This window comes from Lonchura striata, chromosome 2, assembly GCF_046129695.1.
Source record: "Lonchura striata isolate bLonStr1 chromosome 2, bLonStr1.mat, whole genome shotgun sequence".
In the NCBI taxonomy this organism is placed as follows: Eukaryota; Metazoa; Chordata; class Aves; order Passeriformes; family Estrildidae; genus Lonchura; species Lonchura striata.
Window position 1 is genome coordinate 28,804,181 of NC_134604.1, and position 25,836 is coordinate 28,830,016.

Genomic DNA, 25,836 nt, shown 5'->3' on the forward strand with positions numbered 1-25,836 from the left:
TCCTGGAAGAACACCTTACAGTGACTTCAACAATAACACAGGGTGTGTCTATACCACACTGCAGCTGGGATGAGTGTGCTTCTGCAGAAACTCCCCACCAACTGCACTTCAGCAGACATCACAGAGAAGTCTTGAAGAATGTGATTTGGATTAAAAAAACCCATGAAAATGTGTTTCAGGAGTGCACCTATTTTGTTGCAAACAAACATTAAATCCCCAGCACCAGAGTTAGTGTGAAATAAATAACTATGAAACATAAAGCATCAAGTCTTCTCCAACAATTTTTCTCTAAGCAGCTATTCCAACTCAACTGTACTCCTTAGTAAACATTGCCACAGAACCCTATACAGAATGGATGTTTATAAGACATTCCCAAAGGGAAACAGGGAGGTAGAAGAGGAGAGAGTAGCTTGGAATCAAATCTTTGCTTCAAGCTCAGCTAAACCACCTGAGTGCCAAGATGGTTAACCTTGCAGAAAAAAAAAATGCTCTAAGAAAACTGAAATAGGCAACAGATACCTGCAAACATCTACATTTGTTGTCTCCTCTCAAGGGATTCTAAAGATCATGGTTGTTAATGGAATTGGAATTATCTCACTGGGAAAACACATATTATTTTGAGAATTCCTCCACAGGAGCAACTAAAATGAAAAGCTTAGTCAAAAATCAGTAGGTTAATATGCTAATTTTACACAAGTTTAACTTTTCTGAAGATGAAAAAACATGTATATTTCCTTACTTGAAGGAAACAGGTCAGGCAAATAAGACTTGTTTGACTGATAGGGGAAAGGGAAAGAAACACCCTCAATGTATTATTGAATTAAAAAGAGGCAAATTAGTGAATTTGATTGAAACACAGCTAAATATATAATGCCTTAAACCCCTCGCTCAAAGAAAAGGCTCTTCTGAAGTTTTCTTCCTGCTTTACTTACATGATTTTCTGAAAAAGGATCTAACAGTTTTGGAAAGATTGCTCAGAACAGTTTAAGCAACAAACCAAAATTACCTGTTGGTGTCAACCCTTCCCATGAATGCTCCTATTTTCCTTCCACAGCAGAGAAGGTATGTTGAATGGCAATTCTATATATTAGGTGATTTGAGTATCAGAAGTGTAAAGAGATCTTGAAACTCTGAGTTGTCTTTTGAATATATGTTTGCTAGTGAAAAAGAGGTATAGGTAGAAACTAGATACACTAGTATTAAAGATTTTCAGAGTCTTCATGAGGACAGTGTTAGCTTCTCTTAAGGTACATACTGTGGGACCTTTGCAGAAATCAATCTATATTAAAAAGTGCCACAGCAAACATTTTATGCCAAGTCAGGAAACAGAAGTAATTGTGTGCCTTAGTCTATCTTAGTGCTCAAATGCAGCTGTTAAACACTGACAAAAGTTTTGTAAAGCTATGTAAATATGTGCAGTTATTACATGTCCTTTCCTTATCCAATACAGTCTATTTAAAACCAGGGACAATTTTTTAATATACTTATTCTTTCCAGAAGACATTACCTTAGGCTTGTCTATATTGAGTTTGGTTCCAATCAGTCTGTCTCCATCCTCTCTGCTTCTCTAATCTTGACTAATTTTAGAAAATCTGTCATCATGAAGTTCTTGCATAGCAGTTCTCTTCTTCAGATCCCTAACAAATAAATACAGGTCTCAGCACAGATCTGGAGGCGCTCAGTCCTCAGCTTTATGTTTTGGAAAATTAAATATTTCTTTCTGAATCAATTCACTATAATTAACTAAATACTGCTTTTTAGAAAACCCAAAACAACCAACCAACCAAGTGCACTATGTAGAACCCCCTCACCTCGCCATGTTTTACTAACTCAGCCATGTAAGCTGCAATCCTTCATGATAAATGCCACAGGCATAGCGTGGTTATGAGCTGCCAGAATACAGGATTAACTCAATTTACATTACAGTACAGCAATTTCAAACACAGCACCATGAAGTGTAATGACACAGCTAAATATGCTGGCACAGGATCAGTAAGGCTTTCATTACCTTTTAACATGTACTACTCCCCCTCTTCAGAACATGGTGTCTCCTTTTGGCAATGCCTCTTTGCCACACATTCCCCAACAAGTGCCACAATCCATGGGTCCAAATCTGTGGATCTTGTGAGGCCCAAGATCAGGGTAGGCTAACACTGCTCTCCCATCACTACACTTTCTCAAGGCTCAGTAGTGAAGAGTCCATAAAGACCTATTTAATTCTGTTCTGGCTCTGACCGTAGCACAATTTTCTAAAGAAGCAATTTTATAAACTTTACAGAAAGTTCTCTGATTCTCAACCCAAGCTTTCTTTGATTCAGGATTACATCTCTTCTACACCTTCTTAAAAGCTATTCTAGACTTGACGCTGGACTGAAAATTCCGGAGCTCCTTGCTAAACAAAACAGCAGGTGAAATAGGAGAAGCTGAAGCACATGTCATTTCTCACTTGACCAGCAGGATGGCACAAATGGCTTAATTGAAATTCACTTCATACAAACTACAGATACAAAAGAAAATTTACACTGAAATTGAAGAAACTAAAGGGAGAAGTTCTCTCTTCATCACCCTGAGCATTTATTTTTAAGTCTCTGGTTTTATTCTGGTTATCCAAGAACATGTTCAAATAGCATATCAAAGCTGAATAACCCCCAATAGGATGTCCATCTGTAACAACAGCACATACAGAGCTAAGTATGTCCTTGAGAGGATTACAAATCTTTCTGCTAGATTCTGATCACCTTGCCTACAATTCAGCATCTTGCAGTGGTCAGTAGAAAAATTCAAAAACCCACTCAGGCAATCTTATAATCTGCTTTTGCATAATTTCTTTGTGAATTGTGATTGCTTCTGTCCTCCCTCTTTAACTATCCAGACAAAATTAATGCTGGTCCCGCTGGAAATATCTGGCTTCATACACTTTTTAATGCAATCACCTTCAACGTTCTCCTTGGATCTTCCAGGAAATAATGCTTTTGTTTCAAAACAAAATGATTAATAATTAATAAATGATTTTGTTACAAATAACAACATCTCTGTCCCATGACACAAAAGTCCTTGCAACTACTCAGCAGCTTCTATTGAAATCCCACCAGTCTCCTTATTTCTTGATAGATAGGAGCAGCCAGTTCTTTGGCTTTCTCTGCTCCATCCTCTAAAACTTTTATCAAATGAGACTTGTCTTCCTGGAGTTTCTTGATTTCATTCCTGATAGGTGCAAATTTTTGGATAACCGACTCTGCTACCACCATTTTGTAGTGAGCAGTGTCGAGCCCAGTGGCTTGGTGCAGCACCTCTCTGATGCTAAGTCCCGTCACTGCAGCGTGAATGGACACCAGATTGGAGACACCCGGGCGAGTGGTGGGCTCATAGGTCACCTCCGAGGTAAAGTCAGTCACAGCTTTGCGAAATTTCAGCACTATTTCATCAGGGCTGTCTGCTATGCTGACAGTAGCTAACTTCTGTGGGTCTGACTTGGACATCTTCACTGATGGATCTCTGAGGGATTTTATTTTCTTTGTTGTACCTTAAAAAAAAAAAAAAGTTATGAGACAATGGTTTCTTATGACAATTTCTAAGAACAATGTGCAGCTATATGATGAAGCTGTTTATCCTTGCTCATACAATCATGCATGCTCTGTTTAGTCCTTGCACCCTTCCTGTCCTTCTAAGAAGCCGCCTCTCTCCTCTCACACTGAATCAAGCCTGTTCCACCTCTCCCATCATCACTAAGCAGGAACTTCTGCTGGGGCTATTCCTAATATTTTATGTTGCTTACATGCTGATTTCCCCCCTAATTTCTCCCCTCTTCTATTAGTGAACCTTACTGAATGGTTCTGAGAAACAGGTTAACTCCACTGGTAAAAAAAAATCAGAATCCCATAACAGTTAATCTCCTTATTTCAGAAAACTTTTCCACTCAAAATCTCTTGGAAATTCTCCTAAATCTCAGTAAAACCGTTATTAAAATTCTCTAACTCAACACTGACCAGCTCTGTTAGATGTAAAGCACTGCTCAGATAAGAAAGGTGTGGTTGTTGTACAAACTGCTAAGATACATGCATGTACATGAAATAGATTAGGAATATTAGAAGACTATTGCAAAGTACTTTAACGGCATCAACCCACACTGCTTCAGTTTTTCACCAAGAAATACCATTCATGGAGTACCTAAAGTATCACTTATCTACAGAGTACTCATACCAGTTGTTTCTAGACACCTAATACAGCCAACAAAATTACCTGCATACTGCTCATAGATGGCCTATGTATTCAGTGAAAGGATAAGGGTTCTTCCAGCATACAATTCAGATTGCCCCAGAAAGTGCTTTATTCTGAAATCACCTTTTGGAAGAGTGTCTTCTGCAAATTTGAAAGATCCAGGTAATTCAATTGTCTACAGCTAGTGAGTCTGAATAGGTCCCTACCTTCTCCATTCATCTAGGATATTTTGTTGGTTTGCATGTACTTGTGAACTTAAGAAGGAATGCTTTTGGGGAGCAAAATTAAATGTTTTTTTCCTTTTTTTTTTTTTTTTTCAAATTGAGCTTTTTATTTAATGATAAATAGTCTCACCTGCATCAGAGGCTATACTCAGCTCCTCTTCATAGTGCTTAGTACTCAATTAGAAACTGCAGAGTTTGCAATCCCTAATATTCTCAAAACTCCACTCTAGGTCTAACACCACTTTCGTCACTGAGGCTTGAAAATTGAGAAAGGTTTATTGCTGCCTGTCTTTTCCAAGGTGAGAGCTTCTTGCCCTTTTGGGGGCGAAGGTCTCTGCTGTGCATTCCTCTACATTACTTACAACAAAGATGCAACGCTTCATCCTTGCCCAATTCTTCACGTTTCTTAGCAAACATGCCATTTGCGCCATCTGACTCCTCCTCACCCCCCGGCCTATGACCTTATAGCTCAAAAATGGCTGAGAAGATTTTCCTTATAAGTCTTCCTGAGTCTAAGATCAAAACCATAAAGTCTTAAGCTCTGTGACAGACACATATTGAAATACTCAAGTATATATTAAACACTCTTAAAAAAAATTGGAGCACTGTACATATAAACCAACTTCAGCATGCTTAAAGTAAACATCTCCCACTTGGCCACTGAAGAATTCTGCTTGCTAGAGGTCTCTTGCCTTGTTGCTTACATGTCTCCTGAATGAGCAACATGGAATAGAGACCCTTCTCTTAAAAGGTCCAGTACGTGAAAGGCAAGGCTGACTGGCAGCAGCAGAGTGCATCTGGCCCCCTGGACTAGAATACCAGACGTCATGTACATTCCTCAACCATGGATTTCTAAAGCCTTATATCTATCTTGAGAGTTCATTTTCACAGCCTCTAGTCTCTTGTTGCTGGTTTTTAGTTTTTCACTCCCTCAATATCAGTTTGCTCCCTTTCCTTGGTCCCTGAAACTATTTCCACAATATTTAAATCCATCTTCAACTTCGAAGCGCAGTTAAGGGAAAAATAATAACCAGCTCACTTAAAATGGCTCTGGGCACGGGAAAGAATTCTCCATATTTCTTGTTGAAATGTTGTGCTATATCTTGGGCTAGTTCCAGGTGCAGGACTTGATCTTCTCCAACAGGAACACGTGTTGACCTTTTAATAAAAGACAGATACAGGAAACTCAACAAAGCTCTCTGGTTCTGCTGAAATGTTACTCAAGACTGTCACAGCTTCTGCCATGACTGAGGGCCAGACTGAGCCAAACACTCAGTCCCAGCTAGATATAGGTGCTGTGGGAACAAGATCCCAAACTGAACATATTCAGGGATGACTCTGCTTTTTGTGCTGAACTGAAGCACATAACCAAAGGCAAAAATAGCCCTTTGTAAAGACATATATGGCAAAGATACCTGTAAGAGCAACTCATTAAACTCAGCTCAAAGAAAGGTTTCTATAGTATCTCCTGCTGCCTCTTCAGAGATCAAAGAGCACATGCTATAGTGTAAAAAAAAGCAAGAAAGATCTGCAAGGCATAAAGTGCAAGCAGCTTGTCATGTCAAGTCTTAGGAAAACGTAACTGCTGTTGAGGAGTTAGTACTGAGGATGTATCAAGGGAAGGAAAGAAGAGTGTTTCTTCTTCATCACAATTGTATAAATCATGTGGTCCAGTGACTATTGTCACAAGTGTTATGAGAAGATCAGAACTGCTGGATTCAAAAGATAATTTGATCTTCTGTATTGAACCGAATGGTTTGAATATGCTTCTGGATGGAAACACAACCTGCATCAGAGGACATGAGGAGGTGAAGAATCCATTACTTCCCCTGGTGATTCTTTCCCACAGTTAATCATACTTGTGAAAAATGTATGATTCTTTTAGATGAGGCAGACTTGAAATCTTGCCAGCTTTTGATTACTCTCCCATCCCCCAGCAGATTTTTTTTTCTAAGGCTTACAGGGTATTCAGCTATGAATACTGGACATGTTCCAAAATAAGGAAATTCACTGTGCATCTTTTAAGTTCCCAGAAAATTTCAGATCAACATGGTACTCTTTCCTTCCGATTCTGAATTACTGGGCTGACATCCAGGAATCAATTTGTTCACCTTTATTCCCAACCAGTCAGCAAGGCAACCTAAAAACAGTTACAGTAGGAGTCAATAGGAAATCACAGTGCCCTATAACTGAGAGAAAATCAGTTACCATAATCAATATTCTTTAAGCAGGTCAAAAGAAATGTTTCCATATGCCAAAATGGTTCCATATTCACAAAGTTTGCCACTAAACAGAAAACATATTATCTCTATAAAAGTCTCTGCACGATACCTTGCCTTTATTTCTCGCTTTTTTTTTTTTTTAATATTTCTATCCTAGTGCTATTTTTACTCTTTTCTGTCATGTATTTACCTTCTGCCCATTTTCCCATCTCTTTGATCCTCTGAGCTAGTACTGTTTCTCCCCCTCCTCCAGCTCTAAATTCTACTTCATGACTGCTGTTCCCTTCCTATGTTTCTGTTTCCCACCAATTCTTGTTCGTCATATTATTTTGTTTACATTAAAACATTTCTTATTAAAGATTAAGTCAAGTTTCTTCAAAGAGATACTGTTTCTCTTTCAATTCCTTGTTTTGTGCTCTGGTGGACAGCCTGCTGTTAATACAGATAGTAGCCAACAAACACCTGATCTTATTAGAGATGGAAGAGATAGACATGGTTGAGCTCAATCAAAACAATGTGATTTCTGATAAAGTTGTCTAAATTTCACCCTTAAATACTTCACACTCAAATCACTCAAATATTTGACAGTCAAATGGGACTCATTTCAAATAAAATCATTATAATATTCAAAATAATTCTGACTTTTGCTTGCTTCCTGTTATTTTTACTTAAAATTCAGGTAAATTAGAAATACCATCTCTTGGTCTTCTAGCAGTACTGTTTTCCCTACTATGATAAATTAATATGAAATTTCCCTAGATACATTTTTCTGAATTCACAGCTGGTTAATCTTGGTTAGTCTGAACTGACATCCTTGTCCTCAGTTTTATGTTACTTCTCTGTCCCAAATAATATTCACAACTTCCTTCAGAACAATGCCACAAAGTACATATGCTCTGAACATACAAATAATTAATATATGGTGCATTGTCTTTAACATTTACTTACTGAGACAGTTTAAATAATATTATGAAATACAACCAGTCATTACAATGAACTACAAATTCTATTAGCCAGGCTACAGGCTCAGGCATGCTGAGTCCCCAGTCCCTCACCAGGGGCTGTTTCCATTGCAACACTAGCCCAGGTACTACAAGCTGCAGTCAATAAGTGATTTTTTCATCATTATGAACTGGCCTACACAAAATTCCCCACTAATATTGGTATGCTACATACAGACAGTTTAAGTACCTCTACAGTACTCTGCATAAAATAAAGCATAAATACTTTAAAGAAGTGTATCAGTGTGAATGTGTAATATGTATAATTAAACATCAGTCTGTTGCAATTCCCTAAGAATTATTCTAACATGACCAGCTTTTGCTCTTTACAGCCCTGTCAGTAGCTTTTTAACCAGGCTAGATTTCAACCAGCCATTTGAGTCTGTCATCCATTTCCAATCTTCTGATCTAATCACACCCAGCTCCCCTGCTCTATAAGTTACCATGTTGACCTGACAAGCATTCATTCCAAGGTAGCTGAACAGACATTGGCCATGGGCTCACATTCTGCCTCTTACTTGTACAGCAAAATATCTGCTGCTTGAAGCACAGGGTAAGTCAACAAACCAACAGTTCCTTCGCTATTCTGGCTGGCACGCTTCATCTGTTTGGAAAAGAAAAACAGAGAGGAATCATACTTTTGACTAATGGTATAATGGTCCATGATTTTAATTAATTACAATTCTGAATAATTGAGTAATTTATTATGTAGCTCCACAGAAGGCAGTGTCATGTAAAATCCACTCCTTATGTATATATTCTGGTTTATGTCCTATATTTATGAATTTCTCTACACAGCTCTGATACTCTAGTGAGAAGAGAACATAGGGTTTCTTTTGTTTTCTGTTTGTAACCTTATTAATGGAAATGGTTTCAAATGCAAAACTATCAGGCGCAGTTATTACACTTGTATATTACACATAAATCCTACTTTTTAAATAGTGTCTTCAGCAATACATTTTTGAAACACTTCATAATGGAGATAGAAAAAGGTATTAATACCTGTGTTAGAGATCAAGACACAGTGATCACACACAGTCACCAGGACAGCCAGTGATAGCTGGGAGAACCCATAACTAGAGAGGCAGAGTCCAGTGCTGTCTCCAGCAGTTCTCACTGCTCCCCACCATCCACCTAATGAATTCAAGTCCTCTCCTGCTCCCTGATATGGATCACCTAGATCAAGACAGTGAGGCTACAAACACTAATTATGTTCTGGTGATGGCATATCTGTATTTTACTTATAGCAATAGTTAAATATACTAACACCCTTGAAATCTGAATTATTTCACTAGGACTGTTCAAATATATTTAGACCCATGCTCTCCAACAGATTCTGAATTCTGTCTACATCCCTAAATGACTAGGATTCAGGGAACTTAATTTGCAAAGCCTAGCACCTGTAATACCTATCTATAGGTCTAGAAAGTCAATCCAGTCAAAGTAGGATTTAAGAGATTAACTTTAGAACCTCAGGTTTGGAAAGGTTTGCTTTAATCTATGCCATGCATTAACACTGGTTGCTGTATTTAAGTTTTACTGGTTTTATTTAATTAAGAAGGAAAACAGGAAAAAAGAAAACATCTGGAGGTATTTAAGACTGCTCTGAACTCTGCAAGCCCAAACTACTCTTAAGCTGTTGGGTTTTTTTTTCCTTTTTCAGATACTTCTCTCTCCGGTCTTTTTCTGCTTACTAAATGTCAAAATAAAATACAAGGAAATTAAATGCAAGAACTCTGTTGATGAAGTCAGGCTGATAGAACACCAAGAATAAGAACATGAACATTTGAAACTTGTAAAGGCAAACATTTAAGATGCAATATCACTCAGCACATTTTTAATATTTATAATTTCTATACTCCTCCTCAAACATATGCCTCTTTTGAACACTCTTCCATAAAATCTACACAGCAGCCACTCTTTACAGTGGAAAAATAAAAGCTGTTAATGGAACTCCTTAATCAGCAAGGCCAAGGTTTCCACTGCAATATCTTTCATTACTTTTGCATTATTAAGCAAGCATTGAAATAACACTGAATGTTCTAGCAAAATCAGTTTAACAACAGTAAAAACCCTTCTTTTTTAGCACAGTTTTTCTGCAAATCTCTGCAAAAAACACAATTCTGTAGCTTCCAGCAGGAAAATGTTCTCTAAGAGGAACAGACCTGGAGAGATATGTTTTACCCCTTCCACCACAGGACCACAGAATTACTTAACCTAAAGCATGAACAACCAAGGTAAAGTCGGTACTTCATAGATGACAAGTATTTCCAGGACAACATTTCTACTGAATTCCCAAAAATTTCTTTTAAATTTACCAAACTGTCCATACCTTCCACTGGGGCAAACGTAGTAGACGTGGCACATTAGTTAAGCACCCAAGAATCCAGGCAAGTTCTGCATGCTCAGGAACCTGAAAGTATGAAGTTAGAATTGATTTAAATCTTCTTCTTTTATATGCATATTTTCTCAAAGTCAGTAAGAATAAATTGCATCAAAGACAAGAAAACCATTTATTTAATTTTTCAGTAAGGTCAAGTGACAAGCTAATAGAATGTTTTGGACACTGCCAGGATTGGATACTCTACATTAAAATAGTATAGCAAGGTTCTTGATCCTATCCATTCATATTCTAAACAAGAAAGAAAATGCTTTAGCAGCAGCAGACTTGAGCACACATGTAAACTCCTTTGCTTAAATACTTGATTCACTCTTCGCAATATTGGCAGATTTGAATCTTTAAGAGCATACTAACTGTCTCAAAGATGTTCAAAGCTTCATGCCTGCAACATGACATAACAACTCAGACAGAAGGCAGTAGAAAGTGTTTGTTAACAAGTAAGAACTACTAGGATTATTAATTACAATTCCTTTGTTGTCACATTTTAAATATAGTAATTTCCTAGCTAGCAGTCATTGGACTACTTTGGTCATCATTGTGTAAAAGTATCCAACCTCCAGAATACAGCTCAGTGGTTAGAAATATTTCATGTTAATTCTTTCCCTTCTTTCTGCCTTTCCCACAGATTCAGGGTTTTTATTAATTCCCTCATGCTTATTTGACCTGTAATCTTCTGTGCACAAGACAAAGTGCAACAAAATACCAGAGTAAAATGAACTTCACGGAAAATACTAAGCACAAGACTCCTATTTCATCTAGAAGGAATCACCATCTGGTTGAAAGTGGTTTCTCATTTCTTTCTTCTAGTCACGGACAGAGAGGAGATGGTGCTCTGTTGCACTTGTGTTGACAAGAACCCTCTTTAAAAGCTATGCAGTCATTGATTCAGCTCTGTCAGATGCTGCTTTCACAGCCAAGACTGCACGTGTGTTTCACTGGATCAGTGGATTTGACATTACATCAGTTACCAAAACACCCAGTGATCTAAACAGCACTTGTTGGGTTGAATACACAGTTCTGGGTCCTACCAAATTATACTCATTTCCCATCTTCAAATACACAGTCCCTTCCTAAGTAAGACTAAAGTGCTGAATATGCTGAAGAAAAAGCCTGATAAAATGGGGACAGATACGTAGAAGTATACCAAAGTATAGAGATTTCAGTTGGAGTAAAATTCAGTACCAGAGGCTAATGAGTCAGCATCCATCATCCAAATTGCAGTCACTGACTGTATATTGGTGTGTGAATCAGGAGGTTCTAGGCTTAAACCACAAATCATTTGTCAGACTAAATTTCAGTTTAAACTACTGTGCTTTACTTGGCAAGAGGGGCAAGTAACCAAGTAACTGCTGCTTTTGGTTGGTCATGGTGCATCTGCTCAAATGTTACTCATTTAGGTATTTTAGTATTCCATCACATTGATTGCATAAATCTGATACAAAAAAACTGGAACACGTACACGATGATGTATATGACACCAGCAGAATAAAGGCTCAGTCTAATCTTCCTTTCACTATGTAATACCTGTTGATCACAGTCAGGAGAAGCCATTCTCCCAGACAAACTCCATCAGCTTTTTGTTGCAGGTCCATTTAAAACTGCAGGCAAATGTCTTCATTAAACAGCCAAAACACAAGAATGTAAGAAATAACATGTACTGGACCACAGAAAAGGCAATGCAGCCTTGTGCTCTATTTCCAGGAGTAGCATGTGGGGCAAACACATGAACCTACTGCTTCCTGCAGTATCTTCCCCTCATACTTTTCCAGCATCCATAACTGTTGCACTAGGGAATATCAGAAGGTATTATCTCTGACACAGCCCTGGTAATGTATCCAGACTCTCCAGGAATGTGTCTAATCCCTTTCTGAACCAGCTAATATTGCCCATTTCACAACCCCATGGAACAGCAAACTCCAGAGGCTGAAACCCGATGTGTAAAGAAATTATTTAGCCACTGTTTGTTTACTGGTTTTGAATGCCACCTGTTTCTTATATTGCACAATTTGGTGAACAATTCCACATCCAGCTTATTGAGTGTTTTCCTGATTTTGTAAACTTTGACTGCATATGTCTCAGCCTTCTCCTCTGCAACCCTGACTTCTGAATTTCTCCTTCTTAAGGCAGCTACTCTGTCCCCTGCTGCATGAATTCCTCTCCTTTGCAACATATCTAATTCCTTAGTTCATCGTGGAGATGTAGACTCTAAAACTTCACTCAGTATTCAAAAAATGGGTACACTAAGGTTTTGTATGGTGACAAAATGTCATCTCTGTCTTACTCACAATACCCTTTCTGGTGATGTGGTGATGATGACATATCATTAGCTTTTCTGAAAATTGCTTGTGCTGAGCCAATGATTTCAGAGAACTGCCAATGATGACTCCAGGACTTTCTTTCCTGCATTGTGTGAAGAAGGTTTAGAATACTTTTACCCAGATGCTTTAAAGTATTTAAAGCTCTTCTAACCCTTATTTGCCTGTCCACTTTGTTGTATGAGTCCTTTTGGAATTCCTTTCCTTGGCATGGCATTTGGCTACACGTAAGGACTTGGCATTTCCTGTGAACTTCTGTTCACTACCTTCTTCAAGTCATGAAGGAGAATGTTTACTAGAACTGCTCCCAGCAAGAATCCCTGAGAAACATGAGACTGCTGACTGTGACATTCAAAAAAAAAAAAAAAGAAAAAAAGAAAAAAAGAAAAAAAAAGAAGTGAGCATTACAGCCTATGCAGCTTTCAACAGTGAAATGAAAGGAAATGGAGAAGAGACATCTCATATTTGCATAAATCTACAAAATGATTTCCAGTTGATTCCTGTTGTGTTAGGTAGCATTTATTGTGCCATCACGAGGAAAATCTTTGTCAAAGAAGCATCACTTTTCACACAATTCTCATTAAAAAGAGTACAAGTGTCAGAGAGGTGCTCTGCTTGCTTTTTAAGTTTATTTTTTAAAGGGAGGTACCCAATAATCTGAGTAAGATTTAAAGAAATAAAAGCATAAAGAGAGCCAATTAATTCAGGCTATTCTGTGTATATTTTAACCAATAAAGAACTAAATTTCTTTCGTATTTTAAAATCTGACAACAAACTACTGTGCAGAGCTATGATGTACTTCAGGATTACCCAATCTTTCAAAAGAGAACAGATAATAATAAATTTAACTCTATTCCAATGAAGACATAATTTTCTCAGTGTGCTCTCTCCCCCAAGTACATCAATATAAAAATAATTCAAATGGTAGAAAACCAGAACTACATCTCCAATTAACAAAACTCTCAACCAGTGACAGTTCCTGAACTGTATGTCAAACCAAACTCCAAGAATGTCACAATCACTGGTAATTCTGAAAATCAGCTATCTAACAAATCCTCCAGGTCAACTTTAGCTACTTTTGTGTCTTGAAAAAAAATATAATAGTCTGTTTTCAGTATAAACATAATTTTCTTGGGAAAATTTCTTGCAGCCTTGCTGAAAATATTTCCAGGAATAACAGTTTTTAAGTGCTATATTTATTGTTTCACTTTACAAAGTCAACTATTTCCATTTAAAATTTTCCAAAAAAATCTTACCCAGATCCATATAGCAATTCCCCCTTTTCAGACAGCCCAAATCCTACCCTTTGCTCTTCTCAGTAAATATAACAAGTTTCTCTCTTTTTTCCTGCTCTGTGCTCTTACTCATTTTAACAGTTTTCTTTCCTAATCTCATTCAAGTCTGTAAATACCATCAATATTTCTCAAAGGATTGAGATGGTCATCTCTATGCTATTACCAGGGACACATTTCCTCCTTCAATCTCCATAGCATTAAGCATCCCCCACAACCTGGCTTATTAATCAGTAATCAAATAGTTATTTCCAGAGCAAACGACTTACATTCCTTCCCTGTGGCCTGACAAGGTCAGGGCTGCATACCCAGATTCCTTTAATTTTTTTTAAAGCACATGTATTTAACAGAGGTGCAAATGATAATGAGCAGTTAACTAAAAGGCACAAACACTTCTGTTTCTTCACCTGAGCACCCTGCTACTCCCTTTTTAAAGACAAACAACTTCCTAATTATTTACTTGTGCAGCCATTTGAATTTATTGAACTCAGGTCACAGTTTATATTTGGATCATCTCTGGAGCTTTATATGCTGAAGTACAATCTCAGAGCTTCTTCTGTAGATCTAATTTTTGTTCTTGATTCTAGCTTGATCCTTGATTCCTTACCAAATTATTGTTGATATTCCCTTGCCACAACCAATGATATATACATGGAAAAACCAGTAGCTACTTTTATTCCAAATAATTCTACATGACTTTTTATGATGAAACATGCAGTTGAGGAAGACAGCAAGCCATGAGATTCAAGAACAGTGGAGAAGCATGAATACTGGAAGCAGATTTGAAAGCAGGCAAATCAGCAACACGGGTCCTCAGCTATCTCAGGTTCTAATAGAACGTTGTGTGTTGGCAGCTGAAGTGGCTTTCTGCAAAAAGAGATGCAGTGTTTTATTTTCAAGATGGACTTCCTCAAGTTGCAACCTATAGCCCTTCTCTATAAGGCACTGCCAATTTGCTGCATATCTATCATGTGGAAACAGCTTTCCCTCAGAGGAGTAACCTCATTAAGGTCTACATTTTAAAGGGGCAGTAAATTTAAAAGATTTAATTTTGATAGAGTAGAATACAAACAAACAGTCTCAGGAGGCAATTTGAATAGCTGGATTTCTTTTAGTGCACTACAAAAAATTGGAACAGAGAAGGAAAAGAGTCCCACATTTAAAAAGAAATGAAACCTTTTTTTAGGACTTTTGTCTCTTCTAGAAGTACCAGTAAGAGCTTCTGCAATATTCAAGAGGCCCTTTTTAAAAGCAAATGATGCTCACATTTTTCTTGAATGCCCAGGTTTTAAAAACCAAGTAAGGTTTTATTTATGCGTAAGGTTGCAGGCAATACGTTCAAGATACTTAGCAATGTGTATCTATATTACAGAGCTAAATAAAAAAAAGACCATAAACAAGACAAAAAATAGACTACTCTTGAATCAAACGCACATAGTGCAGGTACTCTTATGACAAAAAATTTGCCACAGTATCCCAAAATTCTGTTCAAAGAAATAATTGATTGGGTAGAATAAGTTTATGGTTACAAAGGCAATATCAGATTTAAAGAACATGTTAAGCAATGTATTGATTTGGGGGTGGTTACCTAGTTACTGTCAGTAAATGTGTCAGTATCTACAGCTTTCACCTTTACTTTGGAACAATTTAGTCACATATTTATATTTGGCTAAAACATACAGAAATTAGATTTGCCTCTCCTTTTTGAAGAACCTGACCAAGAATATTCCACTGGAATCAAACTTTTCTGGTTATAAACCCTGATATACCACAGTAATTTGGCCAAAGAACCCTTTCCTCTCCTTTACTTATTATGAAATTAACTTATTTTCAGAAACATTCTCCTAGTATAAGCCACAATACTGTTTGAAAAATTAGTCTGGTGTGTCCAGAAGATTGGTGAAGAGAGGAAAATACAACATCTACATAATGAGATGAAGAAGGTAAATTAAGGCAGAAAAGAAAAAAAAAGAGAAATCCCAGTGAACCATGAATTTCCTTCCCACTGAGCTCTGCTTATGTCTAGCCCAGTCCATGAGAGAGAAAACAGAGGAATGAGAGAAGCAGAATAATTTTCTAAATTAAACAGTCACATACTTCCTCTTATGACAGGAAGTTTTCAATGGACCGTGCTAAATTAATGTACTTTAATGAATTTATAAGCTATGATGCAATGCAAGCTTTTCAGCCCCTCTGAAAATTGGACAAGGGGTAGTGTGAATCCATTCAAACTCTGCCCACAAAACAAAGCAGATGGATACTTCTGGAAAATAACAGCAATGAAACAGTGCACATATTTATATTGTTGTATTTTGGCTTTTGGAGTTAAGGCTAAGACAAATTTGCAAATTCCCACCTCCCAGAGTTACTGCCTCAATTTGCTTGCACACTGCAAGAATACTGCAGCTGATTATACTCAGAAAATAAATCACCCTACCCAGAAGGATGAAAACTGCAATTTTCCACCCAGAAACTGAACATTATGTTGTCCAGAAACTCACAGGACTCCTCTGAGAAGTATTCATGCAGCATATCAAGCACTGCCTGCTGAATCAACTCTGATGGAATTTTAGTTTCTCTTGGGACATTTACCATGTGTCTGCTACAATGGATAGGTGGACAGGAAGAACAGCCTGAGACCACATAAAAGCAAAATAAGTTTCTAATATTGTTTTGACTGTGAAGCAGATGAGATACAAGATGGTTATGGGTAAGAACTGAAATGTGGAGTGTACCCACCACGAATCAGAAAAAATAGGTTATATCATATAAGTTTACCATGTGTGCAGATTGCATACTGTCTTCTTTATTTACCACCCCCCCCCCCCGCCCCCCCCCCCCCCCCCAACCATAGTCCTTTTTGGTTTTAATAAAAGATCTAAGTTTTATGAAAGATGACTGTTACAGCTTTTATCAGTTATGGCACAATTTAAGGAATATATTTTCTGTTTCTTCTAATGCTCTCACAATATGTTGTATAAGTCATTATTCCTTAACTTCTTTTTTATGCCCCATAGGCAAAAGCAGCCACCTAAAGCATATCTTGACATTATTTTCTCTAAGAGGGTTTTATACTTCTGCCAGCTGTACTCCAAATAAAAATGCACTATTTCGAAATATGCATTTATTTTTATTTTTTATTCTTACTAAAATTGTCAGTTTTCTATAACTTCCTACTTGAGAAAATATAATTAAACAAGCTGTAATGAAAGAGCTGCTCTCACTGGGAGGCCATTTTACTGTCCAACATACACCACAATTGTTTTATGAGATACTCTAAGTAAATGTGCTTGTTTATAACCCTTCACAGACAATGTGGTTCCAAACACTACCCTAATTATTCATCACCATCCTTCTTGCTTCTAAATATTTTCAAGTTATCATCACTTGTTCTTTGTAGCCACTACTTCCCTAAGCTGGAATTCAAGTTTTTATATGGTAATATAAGTGTGGGAGATATTTGTTGAACTGCAATGCATTAAGACCAAATATACAGCCAGCCATTAACGTACTGTTTGTACAAGTTTTAAAACAATATAATGTATAAATGGTAAATTATGAAGCATACAAAACTAATTCTCATCCAACTAGCACTTTCCATTTATAGGTAATTTAGCTGTAAATCCAATACAAAAGAACATAGGCCATATATTCCCCAAACAACACAATAAAAAACTTGCCTATGCAAAATTTCTGTCACTTCTATTTAATTTTAGTTGAAAGGTGAGGGCATCACTGAACTCTGTTCTAGGATTCCAAGTGTACTTTACCTGTATCCTTATCGTAACAGCACCTTTTGGACCTAGCATAAACGTGAGAGGTATCTGCTCTCACCACACTTTTGAAATCCCAGCAATCAGTCTGTGATTCATATTGCTCAGCCTTTTGTCTCTTGCTTGTATTGAAAAGGATAATAAAGTGTATGAAAACTCTCGAGGCAGGTATTTCAGATTATCTCTGGATTAGAGATTTGAAAAAAAAGCCTAAGTAAGTAAAGTAAGTGAAACCCTTACAAAAGGCACAGGCCTTTTGAAAAACAAAGTAGCATCATTTTTTTCACATATGGCCAACGTATTCCAGAGAAGCAACACAAGCAGCAAAATACAGAAAGAGTAAGCCAAACAAACAAATAAAGAATAAAAAACCCAAGCCCTTTTCAGTAACTCTAGACCACTCATGCCCAGTGTAATCCAGAGAAAGTGAGAGAACACAACAGCATTTACATGAATGAATGAATGAACAATTCCCTTAGTGAGGCTTACCACTACAAGTATACCTCTGTAGTGCACGAATTTCGTTCTGCCTTAATGCTACAGAATCAGGGTACAGAAAAAGTCATTAGTTGTGGTGAGTTTTGGTGATTAAAACTAAAAGTTCATAAACAATAATTTTGTTGCATGATGTTAACTTAAAATAATGACCAGAAATTTCATTCAGGAGTAATTAAAGAAACATTTCTGTGATCTACAGATTTGTTAGTTTTCTAGCTAGAACTCAAAATACAACAATATTTACATCGTGCTAAGCTACTGAGAATTCTCATTTAACAGTTTGATCTGCTATTGAAAAAAACTACTCTGTCCATAATCAAATACCTAATCCAGTTCTCTATTTGTGGCTGGATTTTCACTGCTTTCCTGCTGACCTCTGGAAGTACACACCCTGTTTCAGTATACAATCAGTTTTGGTCACTTTGTTTTACATCTCAGTCAATGTTTGTAAACACAAGTGAGACTTTTTTAGACCACCCTTGGAGACTGCTACAGTGGCTGAAAAGGAGGCCAGCTCTTTTTTTTTTTTTTTTGAAATCTGAGAAAATTCCAATCAAAATCAAGCAATAAACTTTCTTGATTAGCAATAGCTGTAATCCATCTTACACCTTCATTTTTAGGAACAATCATCTTGATATTATGACATTCCATAACGTACTATTTCATTATCATACTAAAACAATAATCACATTAGCAAGGTTCCTGTCTCCTTTCCTCACATCAAGAGTTACATGCAGATACTCCTTTTAATTGCTTCCAGAGAAACATCTGGTGCTGCCTATGTAAATGTAACAGATCACAGTGCATCTCTGGGTATACCTGACCACTTCATACAGCTTGTACAGCCTTGGTTTGGGGAAACCACTTCAGCTTGAACCAGTGTTGAAACAGTCTATATTCACAAACAACTGTAACAGTTCTTCTGATTGCAGTGTGACAATGAGCTTTCAAAAATATGCTAGAATCAGCCACTTCTGAGAATTATATGGATTCTTGTGTGGTAAATATTGGTAAGAATAACATTCAAGACATCAGACACAATTCAAACATTTAATCTAATGGTTTATATTTAATAAGAACAATGACCATTAGATCTGGACAGATAAGGACACAGAAAAATTAAGGTAAAAAGGCAAATTAAAGCCTATTTAACTGAGGCCAGCCTAACCATCATAAGGAAAATCAGAATTGTATTTGGTGGTAACTTTTGTTTGATAAAGCTGAACATGTTCAAGTTTAGCTAGATTAGGTTTTCATCGGTTTTTGACTGCATTGGTACTGTAGAAGCACTGCACAGAGAGCCATCATTTCATGAGTCTGACACTTTCTCTTTGGGGGTTCAAATATTCAATCTCTGCATTATTATATTTTGAAAGATACAACATACCTTCTGTGGCTGAGTGCAATTATAAGATCCTCACTGATAATCTGCTAACTTCAAGGGAAGCCTGAGTGCTGGTTTTAGCAAGACCTTGAACAGCCCTAATTTAGCTTTTAGACCAGTAGGAACATAAGAAAAGCAACACTGGACCAGATCAAATATCCATCTCTGACAGCAACCAACGAAAAAAAAGAATGCAAGTGCAGAAAAGCATGGATACTTTCCCACCACTTCCTACAGAGGTGACTGCTCAGATATGCAACAGTCCCAAAGCAATTTTTCAGATTAATTTGTCGAGTCCCTTTCTGAATTCATATAAATTTCAGCATACACTGTATCCTGTGTCATGGGGTTTTGTAGCCCAACTGTGGAATGCAGCACTGTTATGCTTGTGTTGAATCTTCCAGGTGTTAACTTGTTTTGATATTTGTCAGTTTACATTCTTCAGTGGCTAAAACAATTTCTCCATATGATTTGCAATTTTTTAAACCTTCACTTTATTCCTCTCTAACCATAACCTGTAAAGCACTTATCCTTCATCCCAAAGAGTCCTCTCTGTGTATCTAGTAACTGGTCCTGTGTTTTAACTAATTGAATTGTTCAGTTGCTTGAAAACAATAAAAAAAAACACCTCTAGACTGGTTTTTACTGCATCATTGGCTTGTAGCTCACCTTGCGATTATTCCAGCTAATGACTTCATCATTTTGAGGCTGGCAAGTCAGAGTAGAGGAAAATTAAAACCCAAGCTGGTAACATATTTAAAATGATAAACAGATTTGAAAAAAATTGAGTGAATTTATTTAAAAGTATTTCCACTAGAAATCTGAGCTCATCTGTTTAGACTGTTTTTTTAATACAGAGGAAAAGTGAAGCAGGAAGTATATATGTCTTCATCAATTCATTATTCACCAGGGATATAGAGCTATGATTGCCACTTGCAGTTTAACAACCTCAGGAAACTCTGCCTGTAAAGAATTGTGTTGAAAGGGAGAGTACAACACCATTTCAGCTTGCACCGATAAAATTCAGATCACCTTTGCAGTTCTGTTGCAAGGTGGACACCCACTTGTGGGTGTCTTCACAAGAGCAGAAGCTATGACACATCTGTGTCTGTGGAAATTATAGAATTTTGCCAGTTTAGAGTTAGTAACAGAAAGTTCATTGAGCAAGAAACTATGTTGTGTTCCAGGAAAATATAACATGTGATAGCTATATGCCGAGTGGGAAGGTAAGCCCAGTACCCCTTGGGGTAGTCAAGAGGAGTGCATGGTTTACATATGAATTAGCAGATCAGATGGAAAACCCTCTGCATGAAAAGGAGGTTATAGTAAACAAGGGAATGTAAGTCCCAGAGAAGATGTAACCTCCTGATGATCATGGTGGAACTGATACAAAACCTACCATGTTAATCACCTGTTACTTTGCGACTACTGTGCAGCTGGCAGAATAAGTGGCAAGAGCTGATACAAAAGCATAGAAACGTGTTTTCCTTACCTTTATGGTTCCACAGGCTGTGTTTATGCATTGATGAGTTAACCTTTTGTGACTAAAGTGACACAGAGACAAATTACTGGTCTTCTAAGAAGTCTTAGAAGTATTCTACTTATAACCTGTACAAACTCCTAGCCATGCTTCAGAAATTTACAGTGTACTTATCCCTAAATGGGCTTCTCAGTCATGGTTGCAGCATTCAAAATTTCAAAACTGCAGCAAGGGATAAGTTTGAAATCCAACACTACTAACGTTTTCTAGGACCACCAACACAAACAAGATAAAGGAGTTCAGCAATGCTACACTCATTCATTAAGATCTGTGGAAAGCCACTTAATCAGAAACAAGTCCAACACAACAGGAGCACTCACCAGTGACTGGCGGAACAGGAAACACTTCTTGGGGTCAATCCCACAGGCAAGGATGGCAGCAGTGGTGTCCAGGATGTTCTGGCGCAGGACAGCTGGCTCCTTGGGCATGGTGAGAGAGTGCATGTCCATAATACTATAGAGCACTGAGCTGCACTTTTCCTGCAGATCCACCCAGTTCTGAATGGCTCCAAGGTAGTTACCCAGATGAGGGGTCCCAGTTGGCTGGATACCAGAGAAAATCCGATCCACAACCGTATTCTGTGACAAAGCATTGGCAAAATAAACATACTTTTTCTGCCCCCATATTCTTTTATATCTTAAAGTAATTTAAAAAGCCTCATTTATGCGTGTCTCTTCTCCCGTCCTGTCAGTGTAGTAATGTATAAATGACCACAGAACTGATAATTGCAGTAAGTTAAAATATCTTACAGCAGAGAGACTGACAACTACCATAATTTTAATGTTAGACTGCATATGCAAAAAAAAAAAACAACCAAAAAACAAACCATCTGTAAACAAGACCGGCGAAAAGCTGGTCTCAGAAAGCAAGTGGTAGATTCTTTCATTTCCTTTGCACCAAAGCTGTATGTTTCTCTTTAGTTTCTATATCCACACTTCAGTATCTATATCCACTCTGAGACAGAAACTTAGGGTCACAGAGCAGAGAAATTCAAACATTTTTGTTGTAAATTCATGCAATGTCCCAGTAGATTGCCATCCTAACTCCCATGGACATTGAAGTCTTATTTTTCTAGCTGCAAAGAACATTTTGAGCAGTTCCTGAAAGAAACCTACTTCTTGACCCAAAGGTCAAAGAATAATGAAAGAGATCATCAAAGTTCTGAAACTCCCCATTTTGGAAGCAATAGAATTTCTAAAAGAGCTCTATAAAGAAATATGGCTATAGCTCAAGATCACACCTGGAACACTGTCCATGCATCAGGACCAGTAAAATGTCAACATCAGAAAAGAGTTCACAGAGAAACAGCAAAAACAAACAAAAAAAAGACTAAGAAGTTGAGGCTGTGAGCAAAGATTAAAAAGCTTGAAACATGTATAGCTTGGCTAAGTGACAGTTACCATCTCTGAAAGTTTGTTTTCCTGCATCCCAGCCCTCCATCTGACCATTTTCTCAGAGCCCGGAGCTGTCAACATATGATCAATTACCTCCCTGACCTTCCCAAAGAATTCCACCATATTCAGAAGTAGAACAGCAATGTTTTATGTGAAAATGCTTGCTACATGCCAAGTTACAAGAGCATGCAAGACTGCTCAACTTATAAATGAGGGTTCCCCCCCACCACAGTGAATACAATACGAATCCTCAGATTCTGTCCTGTGGCAGGATAATCAACTTCATTATGTCTGTGGCTGCATGATTTTTTTCCCCGCTAAATTTTATGAGCAACATCTATAACTTAGCAGGAAGAATTTATTTACTGATGTAGTCTGTTTTCTTTTCTGTGAATCTCTTACAAATGTGTGTGGGAGAAAAAAAAAGTTATACAACTATTAAACCACACAAAATGGCAATAAAAGTCAAGGCCAAGTACCATTACTTCTAACTATTAAAAAAAGGACTTCAAATTGACTTAATTAATTTTGAAACAGACTTGAGAAAAATTAATGAGAAAGTGTTTCAAAGTGGAATAGGACTTCATCACTTTTAAGCATGATCTATAACTCAGAAAAGCCTAGACTATTTCGTTGTAAATTTGCTGAAAAATTATCTTTTCTTCTAAAGTAAGCTTGTTTTTCAGATCAAGACAATTTTCTTACCCAATATTAAGTGTTTGTGCTGACAGACAAGAGCAGCTTTGGGTTAGCTGCCATGCTAATTTCTCCTGCTCATATAAATGCCTACACATTTAAGTCTTGATGGCAACCCTTTCACCCCATCCCAGATGTCTTCTAGACTTCTAGTATATTCTTGAGTCAGTTTCTAAGTGCTCTTGGAGAACCTCCAGCACAGGAGCTTCAAGGTAGTCACTTGAAGCAACGAATAGCACACCACTTCTTCCAACAGCAATTCCAGCCTCCAGTCCTTGTGTTGCAGTCCTTGACCACCCATGTGCCTCTTTTCTTCATTACACAAAAATGGAATTATGATACTCAATCTCTCACTTGGCATTTGATCCCTTGTCTTCCTATGAACTTCCATCAGAGCATTTCTCACCCCTCACAGAATCCACTCACCTCCCACTAAGCTACTGCCTGGTCCAGGACTGCAGCCAGCCTCCTGTTAACATTGAGAAGGGCCAGGTGCTCTCTTGCAGGAGGCATTCAACATTCCAATGTGTATAAATGAGATGAAGTCTTAGTGAAACTTGGGATTCACTTGACTTCAGAGGTGTACTTCTATTTACTACAGGTCTAGAGCAGCTGCTAGGCAATGCAACAACTACTTCACAAGCATAACATTTGTTTTTTGCTTCCTATGTTTCTTAACTAACTCAATAAGAAGTCAGGGAGGAAATAGTTGACCTACTGGGATCCCAGAACAGCTGGTTGTTCGTCAGAGCACATAACCTTTTTTCATGTCCGCATCTCTGCTCACTAAGTTCAAATCCTGATGCTCATTCCCACAATTACTTCTCCCCATAGTACTGGTTGCTTACTGTTGCCCATTTACATGCCTGTTTAACAACATCTCTTCTTCACAGACCATAATTCTTACAGCCCTACTCTCCATTTTCTTATCAGACAATTTCATTCCTCCAGTATTCTTTTCTTCCTCCACTTGTACTTTACACCCCTTGCTTCCCCAGAGAGCTCTTACATACAGCTCTTTATATACAGCTCTTACTGTAAGAAGGCACAGAGAATGCCATGTTAAGATTATTACTATTATTACTAATTAAGGTATTACTGTCTTGACTCCAGTCACTTCATAAAAAATATGTTTTTTACCTGCATGGTTATAGAAGTTAAGAAATGTTATAATGCACCAGAAATCCACTATGGACCCACATCAATTAAAGTATCTTAGGATGACCAAATTAAAGCATAGTGCAGAAACTTGCATATCTTCCAACTTCAGCCTAGTAAAAGACAGCATCACCTGACATGTCTCCATGTTACTGCTTCTTTTCCCTGGGACTTGAAGCTGGTGCTACTTCAGTGCAGGAGCAGCTCTGCACTGTGGTAACTGTGTGTTATATACCAGGCACAGGAATTTCTGTGCAGTCAGCACAGATCAGTTCATGTGCCAACACCTTGACCCAAAAGGTGCTGACACCCTGAGCCTGTGGAGAACAGCTCTGTCTAGAAACTTGGTTGGTCCCCAAGTCAGACAGACTCAGTTCCTTTGCAGATGGAGTCCTTGCTTCGAATATTTCTGCTAACATGTTCATTATCTGCCTTTTCAACTTCTCGGATCACTGTCCAGTTTGTAGATGTTATTATAAAAATATTGGATATATTGGCAAAATTGTGTTCCTTAATACACTCAATATATAAAAATGCAATAGTGATATTTAAAGAGGCAGTCTGAGAATGTTTTTCACCAAGAAAATACAAGACATCAGTGTCTCAGCATAAACTGTGTGTTCAAATACTGTACTAACTCCAAATATTCAAAGGCTAACAATAAGCTAATGAAAGGTAGGTTTGTTGTAATACTATGTAAGTTAGCATCTGGTAACACACTACATGTTGAAAAGAAAACACACAATGTACAATGTTAAATGGACACAGTTTCATATAAAGAAAGAATGAAGTTCTCTATACATTAAAGAGAATACCTGTGAAGGCAAGCATGACATCTTTAATGGTGCTTTGTATGTTCAAATGGTAAACATATACTTACAAAAGGTTTGTTCAGTATAAGGGCAATAAATAGCAAGTGAAACATTAGAAACAAACAGTAGCAGTATTATATTCAGCCTAAGCTCAGCAATTACTTAACCTGAAGTAGAGAATTCACAGAAATAAGTAAATCCAATAATGAAAACTGAGCTAGGCTGAACCTGAGTAAAGCATTAGCAAATCCATTACAAAGAACAAACCCACACTGGCTCCCAGCTGAGGAACCAGTTGACTAGAAGTCTTTCATCTTTAACTCCTTTGATTCCATTTAACAACATAAAGCACGAGAAGTTACAGCAAACAGGGTGGCATGAAATATTCCATTGTGTTAGCAGAAGTCTATATTAAAAAAAGCCCACACAAAACACCCTCAAATGAATCTTGGATTTCTTGCACTAAAAATATACAAAGAACATTGCTCCTTTGGAGAGAGTTTATGTTCCCTGTTTGTTCACTCCGTGAGAAGCAGCGGGCAGCATAGCAGCATGGCAGGGGACTTCTGCCTGGTACCATGAAATCATGGGGCTGGAATGCACTTCAATGGAGCTGTTAGGTCAGGGGATGGGAGCTGTGTGTTCCAAAGTACTGGAGCTGGAAAAGGATAAAAACAAAAGGAGTGAAGACTTCCCAATGGAGCAGAGTGAAAGCCACAAGACATGCAGCTCCAGCCCACAGGCACTCACTCATTCAGACATCTGTAGTAAGCACAGTGTGAGCCTGCTGTTCATATGTTTAACTCTGTGTGGTGTGTGCACCTACGCCAGTAGTTCTGCATGTCAGTCCTCATGCCTGCTAGGAGTGCTGCATCTGACAGATGACTTAGCACCTACTATTTGTTTTC

General features: G+C 37.7%; 1 protein-coding gene across 1 annotated transcript in view; it reads right to left on the reverse strand.

The window, feature by feature from the left end:
* Positions 1-2,550: 2,550 nt before the first annotated feature.
* WARS2 (tryptophanyl tRNA synthetase 2, mitochondrial) overlaps positions 2,551-25,836 on the reverse strand; it is a 38,952-nt gene continuing 15,666 nt past the window's right edge. Inside the window, 5 exon segments of the mRNA XM_021549027.3 lie at positions 2,551-3,523; positions 5,482-5,600; positions 8,184-8,269; positions 9,998-10,078; positions 21,189-21,446. Of these exon segments, the coding sequence (XP_021404702.2) occupies positions 3,075-3,523; positions 5,482-5,600; positions 8,184-8,269; positions 9,998-10,078; positions 21,189-21,446 (993 nt within the window). The 3' untranslated portion in view covers positions 2,551-3,074.